Below are 24,595 nucleotides of genomic sequence, written 5' to 3' on the forward strand. Positions count from 1 at the left end.
TTTATAGCTGACGTCAAGACGTAGGTGGGTGAATTGCTATCAACTTCTACAGTGACCGAGTTGCTAAATAAGTAGTTCTGGAACATTTTTATAACCGCCTTCTGTAACGCCAAGAACTACAATTTGTGGATATAAATTCGTCTCGTCTCGGATTTTCCCAAACCTGGGCTGGTATAGGCGATGACAACCCTATTCTGTTCCAACTTTTTTTTCTTCGCTGGATCGGGTTATATACCATCTTGAGACACTATATGACCAATGTACTTCACCTTTTCCTGAAAAAAATCTTTGATCATAAACTGAGTCAACTATCTCGAAGTTTCTTCATAGGTATCGAAAGAAGTTAACCCAGTCATCAAGTTCGATGAACACATGTTCAGGTGCAAGTCTCAAGGATTTCATCAATAGAACTTCAATAAGTGGCTGGACTGTTGACAAGTTCAAATGGCAGTCTGTTGAATACATAGGGGTCCTACGGTGACCATTGTTCGTTGTTTATGGGTTTCTTCTAGCTCTACCTGATGATATCACTCTTCGTGTCTACAGTCCAGGACTGTGTAAAATTTATTTCCTCCGCTTCACGGCAATGTGTATGCATCTTTATAGGTGTTTTTGTTTAATTGTTGATAATCTATGCACATTCTCAGTTTTCCGTCCTTCTTGTGGCATAAAACAACATTGAAAGATAATGGTGAGTAAGAGCGCCGAAAAATCACAACAGCCAACAACTTTTGAAGATGGCACGTACTTCATTGATCATGGTTGGATATATACTGCGATGTCAATGATTGAAAGGTCTTTCGTCGATGAGATCAATGCTGTGATGAATTGCTGTACTATAGCCAATATCTATATCGCTCTTGCTGAAAACATCTCTGAACTGTCAGTCGATCTTATCTTTTTCTTGCTGTAATTTGCATCTGGTAAGTCCGTTGGCAGGGTAACTTAATGTGTAGGATAATCATCTAATCCAGTATCTATCTATATATCGACTTCTGAAACTGGCTGTATCTCGCATAAGATGGCATTCGGTGAAATAGTTACTGTTCTGATGGTGACGTTGCTTTTTTGAACTGGAATATTGCTGTTGCTTCTGTTACTGTAGGTCAACAATGTAGGAGTCAGTTGGAATAGGTGCTTTCTCGGTTGGTTGTAGCATGGCCCATGCTGTATCGTATGATAACTCGTGATCTGTGTAACCATGGACAATGACATCTCTGTTTGGAAGAATCTTGATGGTTTTGCCATCAGCTGATTTCACAAGGCCCAATCTGTTTGACCTTTTCTGTGATTCATTCTCTCTCAATAAAAAACGTTGAAAGGTTAGGTACAAGTTTGTGGGTAGGTTGGCATCTTAAAGATACATTAAACCAAAAACGTAACTTGACATCTTCCATAAATTCTTTTAAGATGTTAGGTCCAAGCAGTAATGGGTCATATACTGTTAACTCAATACTTTAGCTGTGATGTATCGTAAGAAGGGAATGTTTTGTCCATCAGCACATTCTATCTTAAGAATCTGGTCGATTCGCTGAATAATCTGATCAAGATATCTGTAAAAAAAGTTCCAGTGGACCTAATTTCACAGGTAATTTGTTCTGGGAGAACTTTTTACACAGACAATTTCTATATAATTTGTTCCATCTATATGAAATAAGTTCCACACTTTACCTGGTGAAATAAGTTCTAGGTTGGTGAAATTTGTTCCTTACCTAGTGAAATAAGTTCCATGTTTGTGAGATTTGTTCCTTACCTGGTGAAATAAGTTCTGGATTTGTGAGATTTGTTCCTCACCTGGTGAAATAAGTTCCTTGTCTATGAAATATGTTCCACTGGTTTAACAAGTTATCTTGTATACTGTCTAGATCAGGAAATTTTTCAAGAGCTAAGAAAAAGCTAGAAAAAAGCAATGTGAAAAAGCAACACATGCTATGTACGATATTATTCGAAAAGGTAGAATACATAATCTGTCAATTGAATGCCAACTTGATCTATTTGATAAAATTGTTAAACCAATACTTCTGTATGGGTGCGAAGTTTGGGGTTTTGGAAATAATTCAATAATCGAGAGGGTTCATATTAAATTTTGTAAAATATTACTTCGAGTAAAAAAGTCTACTCCTGATTTTATGATTTATGGTGAATTGGGAAGATATCCATTTGATATTTCAATTAAGTTACGAATGATAAATTATTGGTTCAAGTTGGTATCCGGAAAACCTGACAAATTGCCTTTTATTTTGTATAACTTAGCAAATGCCAAATATGGTACAAATATTTTATGGTTAAAACAAGTCAAGTCAATTTTAGACACGTGTGGCTTGTCATATGTATGGGACAATATCTTTTTTGTAAATAAAACATGGCTACATGTAACCATCAAACAGAATTTAATAGATCAATTCAAACAAAAATGGCTAGCAAAGCCTACAGGAATCACCAAAAGCATTAAATTATCGTTTATTTAAAGATACTTTGGAGTTTGAAAAATATTTTAATATTTTGGATGATAGGCAAATATCCTTATTTTTTAAATTTCGAACTTTGAACATGAAATTTCCAATAGAAACTGGAAGATGGCCAAAAATAGAAAGAGAAAACAGAAAATGTGTATTATGTAATTCAGATGCCATTGGTGATGAATACCATTACATTTTTAATTGTTCAGCTTTTGATAACTGTAGAAAACAATGTATAGCATTTTACTATAGAAATAGTCCAAATACATTGAAGTTTTATGACTTAATGAATTCAAAAAAATGTTCAGAACTGAACGAACTATGTAAACTTATTAAGGAGATCAATAACAAATTGAATTTTCCTGGGTGAACAATTGTGAATGCCTCTATCTACTTTCGTACATTATTTATTTATGTAATTTTGAAATATGTATAATTATCTCTATACCTTTGTAATTTGGTTTGTGAGAATAAAGATATATATACATGTATACTGAGCACTTGTCATCAGTCAGTTTAAAGTCATTATAAAAAAACATGTATTTAGTCTGTATTATATTGATAATGTAATAAATAAAAAGTGTAAACATCCAATTTGGATCATGTGGAGTTCAGTAAAAGTTAAATAACATACTCAATTAATAATACTAAAAATTTGTAAGGGTTCCGCGGAACCCAGTGTCTCGCCTACTTTTGCTGTAAATCGCAGACTCAACAAAAATGAGGAAAAAACTCAATAAAAATATTCCTTTTGATACAATCTTCTGATTGTAAGAAGCTTCTGTCCAAGTTTGGTTAAAATTCAGGATAGTTTATGAATCTAATAAATGTTTTAATAACAACTGCAGACTGTACATGTATGTATGGTTCACCCTGCCACATTTTTGCGCCTTTCCCAAGTCAGGAGCCTCTGGTCTTTGTTAGTCTTGTATTATTTTAATTTTAGTTTCTTGTGTACTATTTGGAAATTAGTATGGCGTTCATTATCACTGGACTATATATTTGTTTAGGGGCCAGCTAAAGGACACCTCTGGGTGCGGGAATTTCTCAATACATTGAAGACCTGTTGATGACCTTCCACTGTTGTTTTTTTTCTATGGTCGGGTTGTTGTCTCTTTGATACATTCCCCATTTCCATTCTCAATTTTATTAACTGGAAGAAAATCTATTTATTATTTAACAAAATTTACTTCTGGATACTATTTTATGATCATTATTAAGCTTCTGTCCAAGTTTGGTACAAACCCAGGATAGTTTAAGAAAGTTATTAAAATTTTAAAAACTTTAACCACAGAGTGAATGAAATGTTTCCCCGCAGAAAAACTATGTCCATTTAAAAGTAAAATATGGAAAAAATGGATTTATTTTTTTACAAAATTTACTTCTGGATACTATCTTATGATCATAAACAATCTTCTGTCCAAGTTTGGTAAAAACCCAGGATAGTTTAAGTAAGTTATTAAAATTTTAAAAACTTTAACCACAGAGTGAATGTAATGTTTCCCCGCAGAAAAACTAAGTCCATTTAAAAGTAAAATATGGAAAAAAAATGGATTTATTTTTTTACAAAATTTACTTCTGGATACTATCTTATGATCATAAACAAGCTTCTGTCCAAGTTTGGTACAAACCCAGGATAGTTTAAGAAAGTTATTAAAATTCTAAAAACTTTAACCACAGAGTGAATGTGTTGTTTCCCCGCAGAAAAACTAAGTCCATTTATAAGTTAAATTTGGAAAAAATGGAATTGTATTTTTACAAAATTTACTTCTGGATACTATCTTATGATCATAAAGAAGCTTCTGTCCAAGTTTGGTAGAAATCCAGTATGGTTTAAGAAAGTTATTAAAATTTCAAAAAACTTTAACCACAGAGTGAATATTTGTTGACGCCGCCGACGACGCCGACGACGACGGAATGTAGGATCGCTTAGTCTCGCTTTTTCGACTAAAGTCGAAGGCTCGACAAAAATGACAATTATGAACCAGGAAAGAGTAGAATAAAAAATAATAATAAAAGTCATTCCCCAAAAAAGGTATCATAGTTAAAGATGAACATTTGTACTTTTTAAAAAAGGATAAAGTGACTGATCAATTATTTTTAAAGACAAAGAAACAAAAGACACACTCTTTAAAAACTGCAATGACCATAGCTAAGTACATGTATGATAAGAACACCCATAACGGATCAACAGGAAACAAGGAGGTCGAAAGGATAAAACATAGATACAAATTATGATACATTATCATCGCTTTTATTTCTTATCTCCATCCTATAGTCATGCATTCAATTTCAAATGTACCCCATGCAAGCACAGTACTTATTTTCTGTGAAATAGGTCCGAGCAGAACATTCTCATTGATTTCTATAAAATACCTTTGTTCAAAACTAATATCACAGGAACTTATTTCACCTTTTCTTTTGAATTTTAATATTGGAACAAAACTCATGGTGCTGTAATTTTTGTTCTGGAACTTATTTCACACTTGTTTAAAAAATTAGTTCCGGAACAAATTTTATAGTGCTGGAACATATTTTCTTTGAAATAAGTTCTGGTGGAACATATTTCATATGAAATTTGTTCCGGCGGAACAAATGTCACGCCGGAACAAATATTTTGTTACACGTACACTTAGAATCATACTCAAAACAGTGTGGTCCTGGCCATTGATTGACGACCTAAATTATCCCATTGACTGGGACAGATTAGGTGAACGTTTGTTGGTAACAATCACTGCTCACTATGTACTTGTTAAAGACACTGAATCTGTGGGGTCACCAAAGGTTCTCAACACCTAAAAAAAAGCAATTCGAAAAACGAATCCGGAATAATACGATGTGTTGATTTATATCAATAATATAAATCAAAACATAAAGGTTATTCCTGAATAATTTTTCGAATTATTTTATACTAAAGGCGTTAAGAACCATTGGTGACCCCACAGTTTAAATTCTATAATAAGTTAGAAGTGAGCAATGGTCGTTACAGACAAACGTTCACCTAAGTCTGTCCCAGTCAATGGGATAATTTAGGTCGTCAATCAATGGCCATGACCACACTGTTTTGAATATGATTCTATTTCAACTAAGTGTGTTATGTACGATTATTGGCGTCACAAATAATTTGTTCTTGCAGAACATCTGATTTATCAAGATAATGTTTAAAAATTGTTATATGATGATGACTGATGTACCCATATTTTGACTATTTTATTAATTGTGACTGTTTATTTAACGCATCATGTAAATATAACGGAATTTGATGAGACTGTTATTAAAGTGAGAGGGTTAGCGCTATAGAACCAGGTTTATTTCACCATTTTCTACATTTGAAAATGCCTGTACCGAGTCAGGAATATGACAGTTCTTGTCTATTCGTTTTTGATGCGTTTTGTTATTTGATTTTGCCATGTGATTATGGACTTTCCGAATTGATTTTCCTCTGAGTTCAGTATTTTTGTGATTTTACTTTTTAGGATGCGCTCTCTATTTAATAGATTTCAACATATGGTCATGGTGACAGTAAAGAGATGAATACCAATGAGACAACTGTCCATAAAGACCACCTTTATCTGATTTGATTTCAAAGTTGAAATGTCATTTGTAACCCCCCACGATCATACACCTGGAAGAAAATCTTAAAGAGTCAACTAACATGACGACATGAAGGACTACTCTTGATGATCATGCATCACAGGAATTTCTTTTGGATTGACTGAGTTATCCCTCGTTGAACATATTCTCTCCCTTGCACTACAACACAAGAAAAGTTTTATTCGACAATCCTCGGTAGAATTCGCTACTCTCCTTCTAGATGAGGGTACGGAACCGGCCGAGTTAAGACGAATTGAAAAGTTTATATTATCACATGTTACCTTTTACAATTCAAAACAATTTAAATTTCATTTCAGTTATACGCTGTGAACAAATATAAGATTAAGGTAGTTCGAATAATTTTATGTACTACCAATAGAGTATTAATGTTATAATTTACACTTTGAATAAAGGAGATGACTCACAGTGTTCACTAGGAAAAATGAAATAATGTGACGTGAAAATGGCTGGTCATTTTTTTTAAGTAAATGTGATAAACAATTTGATCCAATATCGAGAGATTGAAGAAAGCTATCCAAAGTTAAAAATAAAGAGTCAAATGTAAAAAATATTTAAAATTTCTCAAACTTTCAAAATTTAAAAATGATTGCTCAATTTCCACAGGTATATATTTCATACATAAACAAACAAATCAATATTTACCAAAAAATAGCAAGTACTTGAAAGTAATGCGATTAAGGTATAAAGGGGATAATTTGGAAAAGACAACTTTTGGGTTTCTGTTTAGTTATCGATATCTACCGATAGTGCTATACATTGCCTTCGACGATGGGTTATATTGGGCAATGGCTATAGTTATATTGAAGTTCGAGTTCAATATTTTTTCACGGAAAAAATAAACCATTTTCCCAGAGAGTTCTTAAAATAATAATAACATATTTATAAAGTGCATATGCTATTATAATGATAAACAAGTCTAAATTGAAAACTACGTTCAAATCTATGATTGCGTTGAATATAGAAACAGCAATTTTTATACGTGTGCATGTAAAACAAATTTCGTTGTAGAAGGATCTAAATAGAATACAGCACAAACAACATTTTCCAAAAGACCAAAAAAAAAGTGAAAAATTATATTTAAACAAAACGCATTTTTAAACAGTTTTATATAGATTTAATATATGTTCAGTTTTTCTGCTATAGCAATCTAAGGAAATACTACTTTACAAAAGATATGCCTACTTGAGATACTGATATGGATAGTATTCATTGAAATATGCAAGTTAAAACAATGATATTAATTAAAGTAACATGCACTCAATAGATTCATAATAATAAGGCTATAACTAAGCTAAGGTAAGAAGTATTTAATCCTGATAATTTATTTTGAAAACTAAAAGTTGGTTTGAAGGTTTGTCTTTGAGTGATAATTTCTATATTAGAAAACCTCGAAAACCCCTATTAATGAACCACAGCAAATAATTCTGAATCGTTAATTACTATCGACATCTTGGTAATTTTTTGTTAACATCATTTGTGAGGTTGAATCAAGAGATATTCAACCTTAGAAGACACCGGTAGTTTTTGCAGCTGAAAGTTATGGAACGCCACGACTGCCTTATGTTAATAATCAGCATTATACGCAGTGTTCACAGCATTATATGAAGTGATCACAGCATTATATGTAGTGCTCACAACATTATATGAAGTGATCACAGCATTATAAGCAGTGCTCACAGCATTATATGCAGTGTTCACAACATTATATGAAGTGCTCACAACATTATATTAAGTGCTCACAACATTATATTAAGTGCTCACAACATTATATTAAGTGCTCACAACATTATATTAAGTGTTCACAACATTATACGTTTTTTGTTGTATGATGAGATTGATGTATGATGAGATTTATGAATGATGAGATCATTCGGTAAACTTCGTTTTTTAGCGGAAATTACCGAATCCATAATTGGTAAATTACGGTAATGCCCAGCAAACAAATTTAAAAAGTTATTAAAATGATGTTATCATAAGGTAGCATGCAATATTTAAAACTGATTGAAATAAGTAAGGAAAAGATGAAACTGAGAGGTGAATGATTGAAGTAATTCTGTTCGTCGTAAGAAATACGAATGGCAAAATGTAAGTTAAATAATAAAAAGTTTATTTAATGAAATATCGTAGGAAAATTTGTATGATATATTCTCGAGTTCATTTCCTACTGAAGAAATTTAGCAAGGTGCCACTTTATAGTCCGTACTCAGTTTTAAAAAGCTTAATTACCTTTTAAATAAAACAGTCAGCTTTCTATAACACATAGGTGCCATATTACGCTAGCTTATATATGTCATGATAGAGTCATTTTTGGCATCGATTTTCAGAATTTTGGCATTTTTACATGAATAAGTATCTAACAGATATGGAAAATGCAGTTTAAAGCATTTCACTGTAGGTGTTAAACATAACTTTACATCAATTATTCCATTTTGTTACAAGCTTTTTAGCACGGCAATACTAAGATTGTCTTCTAAATATGATCAGCAGTCTTATATAGAAATATAAACTTTCATAGAAAAATTTACCCTTTCAAGACCCTGTTTAACATTTTCCGCATTTAAAGTTATCATCTCTTATGAAAATTGAGTTTGTGGGGATGAATAAAACATTTACTACGTTTGTTCGTCAGTTTGCACGGTACATACATGTATATAATATTATATAAAAGTGGGATGCTTGCCAATGAAACAACTTTCCACAAGAGACAAAATGACATCACAGAAATTTTAAACAGCTAAACGGCCACAGTACGACCTTCAACAATGAGGAAAGCCCATACCGGATAGTCAGCTATAGAAGGCCCCGAAATGATAAACGAAAAATATTCCTAATTTATGTACAAACAAACGATCGAAAAACTAACATGTATATACATGATGATGTAACACATTAATTAACAAACGACAACCACTGAAATAAAGGCTCCTCCTGACTTGGGACGGCCACATATATGCAAAATGTGGCGGGTTTTAACATGTTAGCGGGATGTTGGTATCCTCCCTCTAACCTGGGACAGTGGCGTAACAGAACAACATAAGAACGAACTATGAAAATCAGTTGTAAAAGGCTTGTTAGTTTTCTCGTTTGAATTGTTTTACATGGTCGTATCGGGGCCTTTTATAGCTGACTATATGCGGTATGGGCTTTGCTCATTGTTGAAGGCCGTACAGTGACCTATAGTTGTTAATGTTTGTGTCATTTTGGTATTTTGTGGATAGTTGTCTCATTGGCAATCATACCACATCTTCTTTTTTATATTAACTCATTAGATGGGTACAAATATAAATACATATGATCTAACAAGAAAATAGAGTGAACGTGCATGTGGGCGGATACTTGTATATCCCAACAATAACAAGACACTATAAGTACTGATCTGAGAGTATATATAACTAATATAGTACCATGCTGTTGATTAAAAATAACATCACTCCAGACCCTTTTGTTTTCCACATAATTAATATTGCCAATAATTAAGAAGTTCCGGGTCGAATCGATACCAATAATATATGCACCTGTTAACTATTACATTATCTGTACGTTCCGCATCTGACAGGAGTACCACGAAACGCTGTATTTAAGATTTTGCTATATACACGGGTCGTAATCACAGGGTTGAAACTACTACTTAATTCAATCATTGTCACATTGTTCCCGATTTCTAAGATGATAATACGAATAATAAAAATCTGGACTTAAAATAAGGCGTATAGGTACAGCATGTACAGTTTTCAATTTGTTAGACATAAAACAGCGAATCAAAGATTCAATTTTATTCATAACTCATAAAGGACAAAACTGTTGATTAAAAAATACTCCTTTCCAGAGACTTTTGTTTTCCAAACAAAATCAATAATACCAATATTAAATTGACAAGTTCCAGGTCGACGGGTTCAAACAGAAAGATGTTAAAAGCAGAGAAAACTTCATCTTATAATCGGCATGACTTTATCAGATGACAATACCAATACTAAAATAAGGCTTACGCATAGTTATATTCTTTAATTCAGTCACAGACCCGCGATATCACGGATGTGTTCTAGTAAATATATATACATACTAAGTTGTGAATATGGTGAAACTAATCCTCAAAATAAGTTTAAAATACCCTGGTGTAGAATAAACTTGGGTTAAATTGATCATACTTCTTAATTTACTTATTTCAATCCGTTTTAAATATTGTATACTGCCTTAATGATCACATATATAATTTTGTTTGCTGGGCATTAATTTACCGTAATTTACCAATTATGGATTCGGTAATTTCCGCTAAAAAACGAAGTTTACCGAATGATCTCATCATTCATAAATCTCATCATACATCAATCTCATCATACAACAAAAAACGTATAATGTTGTGAACACTTAATATAATGTTGTGAGCACTTAATATAATGTTGTGAGCACTTAATATAATGTTGTGAGCACTTCATATAATGTTGTGAACACTGCATATAATGCTGTGAGCACTGCATATAATGCTGTGATCACTTCATATAATGTTGTGAGCACTACATATAATGCTGTGATCACTTCATATAATGCTGTGAACACTGCGTATAATGCTGATTATTAACATAAGGCAGTCGTGGCGTTCCATAGAAAGTGGTTTGAAAGTCACGCATAGTTTAGCTTTATTTCAATATGTATAAAACTAAAATATATATATAAAAAAAAAATGAAAACGTAAATATGCACCACACGCGTGGTACCACATCACGTAATTCAGAAGCGATTAATTGAGAAACATAGACTAAAATTTAAAGTTCCGTCCACATGGTTAAAATATACACGTGCATGTAAATATATACAGGTGCAAATTTGCTTATGTATATATAAATGCAAATATGCAATGCATTCTTTCGGTGTTTATATATTTGCGTATGATATACATTGGTCTAAAAAGAATTAGTACTTTTTTCTCAAGATTAAACTTGATAGTCGAGTAATGTGATTTCGGATTATTCAATATAAATGGAAACTTCCTACTCAATGGGGGGATAGCCTTTTACATAGGTGCAGGAATATGCTTTAATATCTGGATAATAGACTTTTTGACGATGGAAGCGCTTTTCAATAAGATGGATATTCATAGTTAGGGAATAAATATACATGAATCATTAAAAAATTACCATAATTGAAACTTACATGTTTTCTTGCAAATATACGTTTTGCTAGTTTTTATTAAACTTTCAAACTTTGAGTGAGAGGAGTGTTTGTTTTCAATTAAAGGACATTCAATTCTTAAAAGTATAAATGACTTTTTGAATTTTCCCCGGAGATCAGTATTTTTGTGATTTTACTTTTTACTAGAATGGCTGCATTGTCTGTATACTGGTAGTTAAATAAATGAAATCGAACTGTTTAGTGCACAACCTCTGTCTTTCCCCTAGAATTCAGTTAAGTTTGTCATGAAAAAGGGCCAAATGTGACATTACATTAAACGATTCCAAAGTGAAAATAAGCGAGTGCCCGGTTCAATAACACCCAAACTTCGTAAAATATTTAGGAAGACTAAAATCAACAACCACTGGATTAAAGACCTACACTTCTGTCTTAGGACAGGCTTGAAGTCAGGCGAGGTAAATGTTCCAGGAGCGCGCAACCCTCTCCTAAACCGTGGACAGAAAAAAGGATTAGACTCATAAGACTGGCGTTGTGTAAATATTTCCTTGCACTCGCAATACAGATTGTGGAGTTATTAACTCTAATAACGTTCTCTGCTTTTAAATTCAGCCTATTTATAGTAACTTTGACTTTTACTTCATACACTTGGTACTAAGGGACATTTCCTAAATCCCTTATTATACCCCCGCTTTAAAAAAATGGGGGGTATACTGTTTTACCTCTGTCTGTCCTTCCGTCAGTCAGTCTGTCAGTCCCATGAATATTTTTCGTCGCATTTTTCTCAGGAACTACAATACAAGGATTTCTGAAATTTGGTTTCAGGGTTTATCTAAGTCAGATATACCGTGTGATGCGTTTTCAGATTGATCACTTGACAACTTCCTGTTTACCGAACACTTGTATGATTTTACACATGATAGCCAAGTTGAAAATTTTCGTCACATTTTTCTCAGGAACTACAATACAAGGATTTCTGAAATTTGGTTTCAGGATTTATATAAGTCAGTAATGTGTGATGCGTTTTCAGATTCATCACTCGATAACTTCCTGTTTACCGAACACTTGCATATTTTACACTATTAATATTATCTACGGCGGCGGGGGTATCATCAGTGAGCAGTAGCTCGCAGTTTCACTTGTTTTTGTTGTTTTCTGTCAATTTCAAGTATACATTTTTCGCGTTTTTCTGTACCATATGAACATAAAAATATTAGAATTAACTTGTATTTGTTATTTACTATCAATCACAAGTTTACAAGCTACAGCGAACGCACGGTCACTGAAGTATAAGTGACCGCTGTGGATTGTAAATTATGAATTATACCTTTTTGAATGAATAAGGTTGCACTCAGATTTATTTTAGTAAACCCAAATTTGAAGTACGATCTGACAGTTGTTTATAGACGGACAGATGGACCGAAAAACGAAAGGTTTAACTACATTACACCAACATTATCATTGATTGGAGTTTTAAAAATGTGGTACTTTTATTTATAATGTGTTCAAATGGACTTGTTACATACAACTTATACATTTGTAAGTCCAATTATACTGCTGCAACACGATTTTGGTGATGCAAAATTGCACTATTTGTAAAATTATTTACATACGTTCGCATTTGCGTTCACAAGCACGATTTACATCTAGGATAGGGGTTTTCTTAACACAAGTGTAAAAATGCATAGGCTTACATGCGAACATGTGTGCATGTGAACGGGGCCTAAGAGTTTTAGCATTTTTGACCCCATCTTTCTGTCTCAAGATTATAGTATAATATACATATCAAGAGCGAGAATGATTTTGAATGATTTTGAAGACTATAAGTCAACAGATAGATGTATTTGAAGGAAATTAAATTGGACTTTTAATGCCGTTAATACTCTGCCGTCTGATTTATTGCACACCTTTAATAATGCTAAATTCAACATGATACAAATTACCTTCTTTGGGGGTTGATGTGCCTTATCAGTAAAAGCACGACATTAGAACGACAAAAAAGAAACTTATATATTTACTGCTACAGATTTGCAACAAATTACACATGACTTTGATATTTAAATTCTGATAACCCTGCTTAATATTTACTTATCTACACATGTATTACCATTTAGAATTTCTCTATTCTAAATATATCTAACAATTTGACAGTTCTTACAAATCGTTGATTGGCAAATTGACGTGATTTCCGATATTGATTGATTTATGATCTCAACAAGTCGGTGTTTATTTTCCCTTTTGTTGATTTAAACTTTTCCTAATTCTTAAAACATAAGAATGTCTGATTCGCAAGGCGGATTTAATTGAAATGTTTTATTTTTTTATGCATTAATAATATGTCATAAAATTATATCAAAGTGTACACATTGACTCAAAACAAACGAACAAATGTCACAAAATAAGTTCCTTGTTTCTCTGTGTGAAGTACATTAAGTGTAGGAAGGTAATCACAGACTTTACTTTGAAAACCCCATGTTTATAAAACTTAAAGGATTGAGGATGACGCAATTGTAATGACCCAAGCAGACTGTGAAAGTCAAATCGGAATAATTTCTATATAAAAAAAAGTAATAAAAAAGAATGAGTATCATCTTTTGGATTTTGTTGTACGTCACTACAGATGACACATTTTTGTTGATTTATCATTTTCATATAAATCCTAAGCATAGTTAGATAGATCTCGGTATACCGTTTGAATTTAAACATTTATTTTCGTTGAATTATTCAGCGTCTTATTTACATCTTTTTGTTATATATATATATATATATATATCTTACCCTGATAATGTAACATTAAAATCAATAATTATGTATTCTGGTTATCTTACTTTTTGCCTGGATGCCGGGATGTATAGAATTTTGTCTAACGATTTAATTTGTTTTAAAAAGTTTAAAGCAAGACGGTAAGCGTTGATTTTGTTGGGTCAACCCTTTTACAAGCCTATGAACCTACCTAAAGAAGCCTTCAATACTCATAATTACATTCCTTCGATTTGATCATGAAAAATCGATTTTTATCATTTATTTTGTTAACTAACTTGTGCAATTTTTTTTTGTGATAGCACGTGTTATCGTGAATGTTTAACTTGAATCATTGGAATATGAAGGTGAGTTTTAGTATGACGCACAATCATTGCTATCCAACCAAAATAACGAATTCTTCTGAAACATCCATGCATGTAATCTCATTATTACAAATTGAATCTTATTCCTTTTCTTTTATCATCTTTTACTTGAATAATTCAGTCAAATCTTCATATAGTTTTTTTTATCAATGACCAATTTGTATAATATTTTAAAATACGCATGTGCACTTGGGGTTGAAGTCATAAAACTTTGTTCAGTGGTCAGGGCACAAAAATTATGCTCGAAACATTTTGATTGGTTTGTTTTGGAGTATGAGAACAAAAAAACTGACTCGAAAATTTTATGAAAACAGATATTTATTACTGCATTTAATGTTTTGTTTTCATTGATACTGAGATTACCACAACGTTTTAACTACTTTTGTTTTCAATGCAAACTGATTTTCAGTCAGAAGTATATAAAAAGACATTGAAACTTATTTCGTTTTGTAATATATGTATGCTAAAAAGAAAGGATTCACGATAAAAACTACAGCAAGAGACGTAAAGCTTTCATAGTTTGAATTGTATGTTACCTTCAATATATATGCAAATATTATGTAAACTAATATTTCAAGATTTCAAACGAAAATTAAAGATACGCCACATTGAAAAAATGTGGGGGAAAATGATCGGAAACCGCACGACTTCAAAAAACAATTTCAATTTTTAAAGAATGCAGTTATTGCACAATTTGTTTTAATGGTCACGTATACACTATTGGTTTTTGCCAAGGCAAATAATATAGCAACCGCAAAGTATAAATCGAAGAAAGTCAAACGATACCCCAAAGCGACAGACATTGTGAAAGTTGAGAGTAAGGATAAAAACAGCTTAGAGTCTGAAATATATTCAATGTTATTTGCATTACTACACAAGTTTTTATATTTGCATGCATGGGAGTGGCAAAAAAAACCATAGGGACATTCAAACTGATTAGTCGAAAGATAAATAGACAACGCAACAGTAAAAACAAAACAACAAATAAATAGACAAAATAAATTTAAAAAAAATAATTAACACACAACATAGAAGACTAAAAATTTGTCTCTTTTAGAAATTTCGAGACCCCTGTATAGTTGCTGTTGACATGTCCTACTTTTCCTATACTTTAATTTCTAGATTTGTAATGTACTAAAAACCCCAAATAAAAATGTACTCTCGGAATGACGAAAATAGTTCAGAAAGCCTTATTTATTATTTTGCATTGGAAGCAGAAATGTTTAACAAAAGAATGTTTAACAATCTACCGGAGTACTGAAAATGGACGTATACAAACATCGTCAATAATTTTGTCTATAGTTTGCACTTGCTGGCACTCTTATTAGTTATTGCGTAATTAACTTTGTTAAGTACAAATAGTGAATACCAAACAGCTAAAAAATCTTGATATTAAGCAAATACGATTGTAACTGCTTGATAACGTGTTATTTTCAATGAATATAACAATGTTCAAAACGTAAAATATCACATGACAAAATAACAATTAAAGTATCATATTGAACAGGACTCTGTTTTATGCACCTTTTTTCGTTTTAGGAGTTGTTGTGTGCTCTTCGCCGCCCGATCTGAGAAGTCAGAACTTATTCATTTGATTTTTTACAGTTTGTACTTGTGCGGTACTGTAACATCACTGTCTCAGGAGGAGCGCTCACAGAAACTTTTTATGTAACTGTCCAAAGCAGCATGATATTCATTGGTTGCCGTTGGATGCTTTCTGCAATAGTTATTTCGTTCACCGTTTTATTGAATATCAGGCTGTTGAATTTGTTTTTTGGGATAATATTTTCTGTTGATCTTATTAGGGTCGGTATCGCTTGCTACACGGTAAGGGTTTTGTTAATATTGTCGTACGGTAACATAAATTTACTTTCATCCACGGCATTCGTTTTCTGCCGGATTGTTGTCCCGTTGAATTTCATACCACATCTCTTTACATTTTCACATTAAACCAATATAATGAATAATCAATATTCTATTCACAACATAAAGCATCTCAATATTTCTTGTGACCTTAAAACAATGTGTTGTTGGAAGCGTGACAGTACTTGTTTGTTGGTTGATTAACGTCCAGTGGCATGTATTTCATGCACGTTCAGGACGAGAATAAATAATAAACAGCTGACAAATTGGGACACATACACAGCTGTTTATTATTTGTTCTCGTCCTCACTGTTGTTTGTTTTGCTAAATAAACAAGAACTTATTATTGCACATCTGATATGAAATTAAATTATAAGGAATGCTGTCATATTTTTTCTGTCTATTTGACATAACATAAAAAATGTTGTAAAAGTGTTCACCTCATTTTTTATGTTATGTCGAATAGTCAGAACAAATATGACAGTCTTTCCTTATAATTTAATTCTAAATCCCATTTCAAACCGGAGTAAATCAACGAAAAAAAACACCCGTTGATCACGTTACTGTCACACGTAAAAATTATGTCTACGAGCTGATAGACGAAACACTTTCAGCCAATCACATGACGCGTTACATTTAAAATTAAATAACAAAAGAAAAACAAAAACAAAATTTCTTTGAAAAATATTAGATAAATGCATGCACTTAATGGATTTGATTTAATTTAGAGGCTTCTGTCATAAACTTTGTCTCAAATAAATTTGTTTAAAAAAAGAAAGTGTACACTTGTTAAGATATGCATCCTTCAAAAAATCCGAATGTCATTTAAAGTGTTCAATTACGGTGTTCCAATACAAATTTGAGAAAAAACATGTATTATCTGCTTTATATTAAACAATCGTTTTATTAAATATGTCGTGTCATTCAATATTTAAGTATGACTTTGTCCATCCCTATTATGTTCATGTTGTTGGTTTGTACTTTTACAAACTCGTCTTATACACTCTTATCTCTGTAAATAATCATTATAATATCCTTATACATATTTGCGTCACCAAATCACAAAATAATCATTTATGAAAGTATGCTGGCATCTCAAATATTTGTAATAATTTTTTGAGAATTTTTGTAAAATTGAAGATTTGATCTTTATGTTCGAATGTAGCCAATTATAATATTTTGAATTAGCTGATATCATCATATTAAAAGAAACAATGACATTTAACATTTTATTTACAATTTGTTAGGATTATTGTCATCGATTTCGTTAGGCTCTTTAGTATAGTTTTATCGGTCCAAGTAACAAAATGACGTAGTTTTCAAAATTGTAACGTTTAATCATTTCAGGGTTGTCAGTGCATATTAAATTATGAAAGAATATTGTAGTAAATTTAGATAACAAACTACGTATTTAGTACTGATTTCCGCAATTTGTATTTTCTGTTTAGAGAAAAGTTTGAATGCACTAATATATTATGCGTGCACTAAAATTTGTATAAATCTCACAAAAGTGCCACATATTCTCCTTTTCTGACCTTTAAAAGATGTTATGAATATATATAAAGTATATATAAAGGTCATTACACTTTTTGGTATTGAACTGCTTGGCAATGGTATAATATATTGTAGATGTGTTAGATGAGTTTGACTTCCAAAGCATATTTTGTAATTGTAGTAAACTAGTGTCCATTTCATGTTGTAAAACATTTCATATTTGACAAAGAAAAAAAAAAAAGGATTTCAAATCTCCGATCGTGAACTTTCCATTTCTTTGCAACAACGTCTGCATATAGTTCATATTTCCTTTCGTGTTCGCGTGGTACACACATAAAAATATAGATCTCAGATTTACAGCTTCTTCCTTTTGTATTGTAATTACTATATTTAAAGTTGAAAAATTTGAAATTATGTTTAAGCATGCAAGATGTTTTGAAAGTTAGAAAAAATCCATGGATCTTTATTCTTTGATATTTTCTACAAGGTCAGTTATGATACTATTATAGGACACGTTTTTATCTATTCCAATTAAACACGTCATTAGAGTATATATTATATCGTAATCTACATTCTTAAACACGTGATTAGAGTATATATCGCATCGTAATCTATAACTTTTTTCATCGAGTTCAATCATTATACGGTTGTCGTTAAGCAATGAAGGTTAGACGTAATTTATGTGACTTATGTTTCTATACAGCAAAGGGTTAAAATGTTAGAAAAAGTGCCAATCAGTTGTTAAAAGTGCAACATTTGGCAAACTTAATGCTTACAATTTCCGACGGTAAATGATAAGAAGAATGATGTATGTCGCCACTCAGATCACTATTTGATTCGGGTATCATAGATAACTCTGCACATAAATTACACATTTCAATAGCGGGTATAATCCAGGTAGTCAACTCTACTTAATTAAACATTAATTTAACAAATAAAACAAACATAAACAGTGCCGTGTGGAACCGAATCTGAGGTAAAATATTTGAAAATATAACAGCTCGTGGCCAAAATATAATTAGTTTAAAATGAACGTAAAGATAAATTAAAACATCAGAAAAGAAGTTATACATTGAAGAAGTCAAATATGTGATTCCAAAACTATTTCTCCAGAGAAATATATTCGCATAGATGGTTAATAATATGAAGCAATTAAGCCAATTTGTGTTACGGAAAATTAATCAATTATTATAACATTACACTTTTTCGGTATAATTTAGAGTTGCATTTCTTGTGATTTTGTCTTTTTGACGTTCGTCAGTGTAGCTTCATTAAATCAGGGTAGTTTTACCCCGCCATTCCACGGTGATTTTGATTATTTACCATGCAAAGGATTTGGTATTCAATATAAATCTTTATTAGTCTCTATCAAATTTTCACAACAGCTGAGACTTATACGGGTTGATATAATGACATATGCTTATTGTAAAAAACCTAGCTCATGCTAAAATAAAAAAGAAGCGAAAGTTACCAAAGGAACATCCAAACCCATAAAACGAAAATAATCTGACATAGCCAAAGCTGAAAATGAAAATGAAAAAGACAAACAAACAAACAACAGTACACAAAACACAACATAAGACTAAAGACTGGGCTACACGAACCCCACTAAATACTAGGGGAAATCTCAGGTGCTCCGGAGAGGCAAGCCGATCCAGTTCCACATGAAATGTTTTCACCCTGGTTTCCTTGGTTATTGGGAGCTGTCCTTGACGTTTAATATATGTGTAGTTTTCAAAATTGTATCTCCAAAATGCAATTTAAAGTAAAAATATATATATACATACAAGAAAAAAAAACCACCTTTGTGTCACTTTATACGTATATTTAGTTCTGACTTTGCGAGTTTTGAATTGTTGAGAAAGGGAAAAATTAGCTTGACTTTACATCTTCTTTAAACTCATGGCAACCAGATCACAGGACGGACGTCAACAATGAACAAAAGCCATAATGTTTTTTTTTATTTATTATATAAGGTTCTGAAGATAGTAAAATTACAAACATTTCAACAGATAAAAAATACGGCATACTTTGTTCGTTCTCGCAACACTCAAGTATCATTCAGTACAACTCCAACAGATTCAGTGTACAGACTGCGAAAACATGACATACGTGTACGTAATGTCAAAATGTAATTAAATCGATAGGATGCAGGAACATACGTACTAATAACTGGAGAGCTGAACTTTTAATTATGTATTCAACCGTTAACCCCCCTCCCACACACACACCCAAAAAATAAAATAACAATGGTAGTACTGATAAAGACAATATTATTTTTTTTTTATTATTATTGCTTATATTTTTTTTAGAAAGTATAATTTTCTCTAAAGGAGCAATTAGCTTTAAAATATGATAAGTTTCCCTTGTAATGCAGAAATATCAAAATTAAGGAAAATAAGCCAACCATTCAAAAAATTAACGACTGGTGTAATTTGTTTTTAAAAGTGAAAGACAAAGAATTATTTATGTTATTCTACACCAACACACTACCCCATGTAGGGACTGATATCATAAATTATCTTCCCTAAATTTGTACCAACTGTATAAAAGTCGTCATACCCGTGATATCACAAATCCTTAGCCATGTAATTACAAATTTGTGTATTGTTAAAGATTAAGGCGGAAGGATGAAAAGATTTAACAGTCATTTCATATCAGGCAAATTATTTGTCAAATAAATGTAAGTTAAGAGACACAATGCTTCACTATTTATGGGAGACTTTTAGATAAAAAGGCGTGATTTTCTAAATAGATCTTGGGCTTAGATTTAAAGTAAACTTATAGTAAATAGAACTGACAACTGATAATGTAGGTAAACTGTTTATGTTGTTTATGTACATTTCACATAAATTATGATAAACGATGCATCCGGATTCATTTGTTGAAAAGAAAAACTTACGACCATTGGAAAAATACTTTCATAATATGTCTTAATTTTAGTAACCATTCCACGCGTATTGTAATAAATAAATGTGTGATTCTCGTCCAATCAGAACCATAGACCCCTTGAATGGAATCTGTCCTATCTGAAATTCATTTAATCTCGTATATATAAAAACCTTTGGAATTAGATTTCAAAAGAAAATTCACATAAATCATTTCGAGTGAAAATATTTCAGATGTGCAATACTATGCATAATACATTTAAAGAGATTGTTTTAATTACAGGATTATTTTATTTTTATTATATATTTCCTGTTTCAGGTTTGTTTGAATACTGTTTTTTCTCTCTCGTAATTGCATATTTTTGTTTTGGCAATGCATATTTTAAAGATTTGGGCTGATTAATTACACAAAGTAAATGATCTTTTAAATTGCTATTTTTTATTTATTACATAAGCTGTCAATGAAATGCTCATTTCTTTTCAAATATCATTGTACTTGAAATTTTGAAATGTAAAAAAAAATGCAATGCAATTTCCAACACATGTACGAATTCGTCGTAAGGTATTTTTGTCTATTTCAGTTGTGAAACAAAGTTTTTTAAAGCTTAAACTAATTTAACTAATTTGCCAGAAGTTAATTAACCAAACTATCATTGCATACTTTTAACTTAAATAATACCAAACAAATCAAATCAATGTATTTACATGAAAGTTAGACAATGTATATAGTTATATAAATAGTTCAAACATATATATATATATAAATAGCACTGTAATATTATTACATGCATTTATTCTGTTTTTTATAGGATTTTGCGGCTCAGACCCTTCTGGAATTAAAGTAACTAATAAGAGTGCAAAGAGTATTCACGTAGCATGGGACACAACGAAAATTAACTGTGGCTATACAATAACTGGATACACAGTCTATTTCAACTCATTATCTCCATTCAAGACTTATAAAAAGAAAACCGTGAGCGGAGCTACAACGGACAATGTTGAAATATTTCCTATTATTCCGGGGTTTAGTTACACCATATCTGTAAAAGCTTTAACAGTCAATGGAGCAGTATCCAATCCAACATTTATAAATTACACACATCCACATACAAGTAAGTTTACAATTGTATGTAACTGTTTTGTATAGTTTAATGAAGTTGAGATCACAAAAGTATGTCAATGCATTCAGCAGAACACACCTCATATCATACACGTATTCTTATGAAAGTTTTTGATTATCAAAAGTATTAGATTCACAGTGTTTCGTATGTTTTTTTTTATAATTAGGAGTACACTTTCTTATTTCTATGTCGGCTAATGAGTACGATAGTAGTGTCCAAATAAGCTTAAACATATTTTTTTTATCTGCCATTGTAGATCGCTGCACATTTTGGAATTTTCCCGCCAGTAAATCACATTACATTTTTGATGAACGTTCCTTTAACTACTTAAATGTTCACTGTCAGAATCAACAGCTACGATCAAATATCTGTTAGCGACACCAAAGTCCAAAACACAAAACTTAATTAGAAGTAGCAACATTTACCGGCCAAGAATATTCTTATCCAAATGTGCATTTAACTATATACATTGGTTATTGGACATTTAAGATAACAACGAAACTAAATAATTGTTATATTAAACACTAGTAATGTCATCAATTTCACTTGTTACAGAACCATCAGCTGCTCCAAGTAATATCCATGCATCAACCAAAGGTATAACTTCATTGACAATATCATGGGATGCTGTAGATATATTCCACAAGAATGGAGATGTCAAAGGATACAAGTACGAATAAATTACTTCTGCTAGTATTTTATAAAAATATAAAAAAAGAAGATGTGGTATGATTTCCAATGAGACAACTGTCCACACGAGACCAAATGACATTGACATTAACAACTACAGGTCACAGAAAAACAAATATATCACACATAAACAAACAACAACCACTGAATTACAGGCTCCTGACTTGGGACAGGCACATATATAAATAATGTGGCTGGCTTAGACAATAAAAATGTATACTAATAATAAAATTTGAAGCCTTGTGTAGCGATTTTTTTGTAATCTTTTCGTATTATATTGAACTGGTACATGTTATTTGGTGGCCATTATACATGTAGCTTGTTATTTATTGACCATGGCATTCTCACATATGAAGCACAGAACACCTAGATTACAATTGTGTATATCATCATCATCATCATCAACAGTTAAAGGTGCATTGTCTATAATCCATCCGAGAATGTCAGTGGAAAATATGAAAGCTAGGGATATCCTAATGCATAAGTCGAAGATAAAGACTGAAGTAACAATGGAAACAAATGAACAAAGACAAACAAACAAACAAGAGTTCACACGAAACATAGAAAAGCACAAAGCAATCAAAACAAGAGTGATTTCAGGGGTTCGGAAAGGGTTAGAAGATCATACTCCACATGTGATATCCATCATGTTACTCTGAAAAAAATACGTCGATAACCGTCATCAAGTGATAAAACGTGTATTCTTTTATTTGTCTTTATCAATATTACTTTTACTGTTAAGTCAGTTTTTGAGATATTCATTTGACGTGACTCTGTGCTTATGTAAAACATCTTACTTTGAACGACACAATTATTTCATTCGTTAATATTACTTTTACGACATCCTATGAATGACAAAACTATTTTATTCAATAATACTACTTTTTCTGTTAAATCTGTTTTTTTTATGAAATACATTTGACTTGAAACTGTACTTATGTATCCCGTCATACTTTAAACCACACAATTATTTTATTTATTATTACTTTTACTGTTAAGTCAGTGTTTTGTTAATCTACTTTATGTGACTCTGCATTTATGTATGCCGTCATACTTTGAACGACAAAATTATTTTATATCTACCTGTGCAAATTTCAAACGCGCAATTTTACACCAGTATTGAACACCTTCCATCCTTTACGGGTAGACTTTACATAGATAAATAAAGTCGTATAAGATAAGCAAAATGGGTATGTTAAATTTGATGTATGCCTTTTTGTGCTTCTTCGTTCCATTTGTTGTTTTTATAGTGATATTAAAATGATAACACAATATTGACTGCTGTACCCCTATTTTTGACATTTTTACTCTTTGATTAGTTTGTTTTGTTCATGCATCGTTGACCATGTAATGGAATTTGATGCGACTGTCATACAAATGAGAGGTTTAGCTAGCTATAAAACCAGGTTCAATCCATCATTTTCTACATTAGAAAATGCCTGTACCAAGTCAGGAATATGACAGTCAGTGTTATCCATTCGTTTGATGTGTTTGGACTTTTGATTTTGCCTTTTGATTTTGGACTTTCCTTTTTGAATTTTCCTCGGAGTTCAGTATTTTTGTGTTTTTACTTTTTTGATAATTGACTCTTTTCTTACCTTAAGAAATTACCAAAATCTAAAACATCGGTCAGGTGTATTTCCGACCTTGTAACTTGATCGAATGTGAAATATGATAAAATCATATGTAAAACAAGAAGGTTACTGCTTTAAACAACAATGACATGAAAAAACTAAAAGTGCAATGAAAAACACTTAAAAGCTAATTTAAAAGTAAGAGCAAGGGACCCAACCACCGTTTCAAAATGAAACCAGGGGAAAGTTCGTGCGCGTCGATAAAGTAAGCAGATCCTGCTCTATATGTTGCAACTCGTGTATCCCTTGCTAATGGAAATACGCATTCAGTGATAATTCGACGAAGCTGCCCTTCAATAACATTTTATCTCTTTATCTATTTTAGGGTGTATTACAGGGGACCTGGTCTTGCAGGAACTAAATCAGCTAATGTGATTGGAGAATCTAATAGGCAATTTACTGTTAGTGGACTTCGACCAAATGCAACCTATCAATTTATTCTGCAAGTAGTCAACGATGTTGGACCGGGGAATTACAGCGGCTTTATACCTATTACAACACTCCCACTACGTAAGTGTTTATTAATGCGAAATATATCACTGTAGATCATAAATTGTACTAGTACTACTTATCATGAGAAGT

The 24,595-nt window shown here is 31.7% G+C and overlaps 1 protein-coding gene across 1 annotated transcript in view; it reads left to right on the plus strand.

The window, feature by feature from the left end:
- The first annotated feature begins 688 nt into the window (after window positions 1-688).
- LOC134716889 (mucin-2-like) overlaps window positions 689-24,595 on the plus strand; it is a 39,320-nt gene continuing 15,413 nt past the window's right edge. The window contains exons 1-4 of the mRNA XM_063579904.1: window positions 689-761; window positions 21,378-21,680; window positions 22,245-22,359; window positions 24,339-24,523. Of these exons, the coding sequence (XP_063435974.1) occupies window positions 689-761; window positions 21,378-21,680; window positions 22,245-22,359; window positions 24,339-24,523 (676 nt within the window). The remainder of the gene's footprint in view (window positions 762-21,377; window positions 21,681-22,244; window positions 22,360-24,338; window positions 24,524-24,595) is intronic.

This window comes from Mytilus trossulus, chromosome 4, assembly GCF_036588685.1.
Source record: "Mytilus trossulus isolate FHL-02 chromosome 4, PNRI_Mtr1.1.1.hap1, whole genome shotgun sequence".
Lineage (NCBI taxonomy): Eukaryota > Metazoa > Mollusca > Bivalvia > Mytilida > Mytilidae > Mytilus > Mytilus trossulus.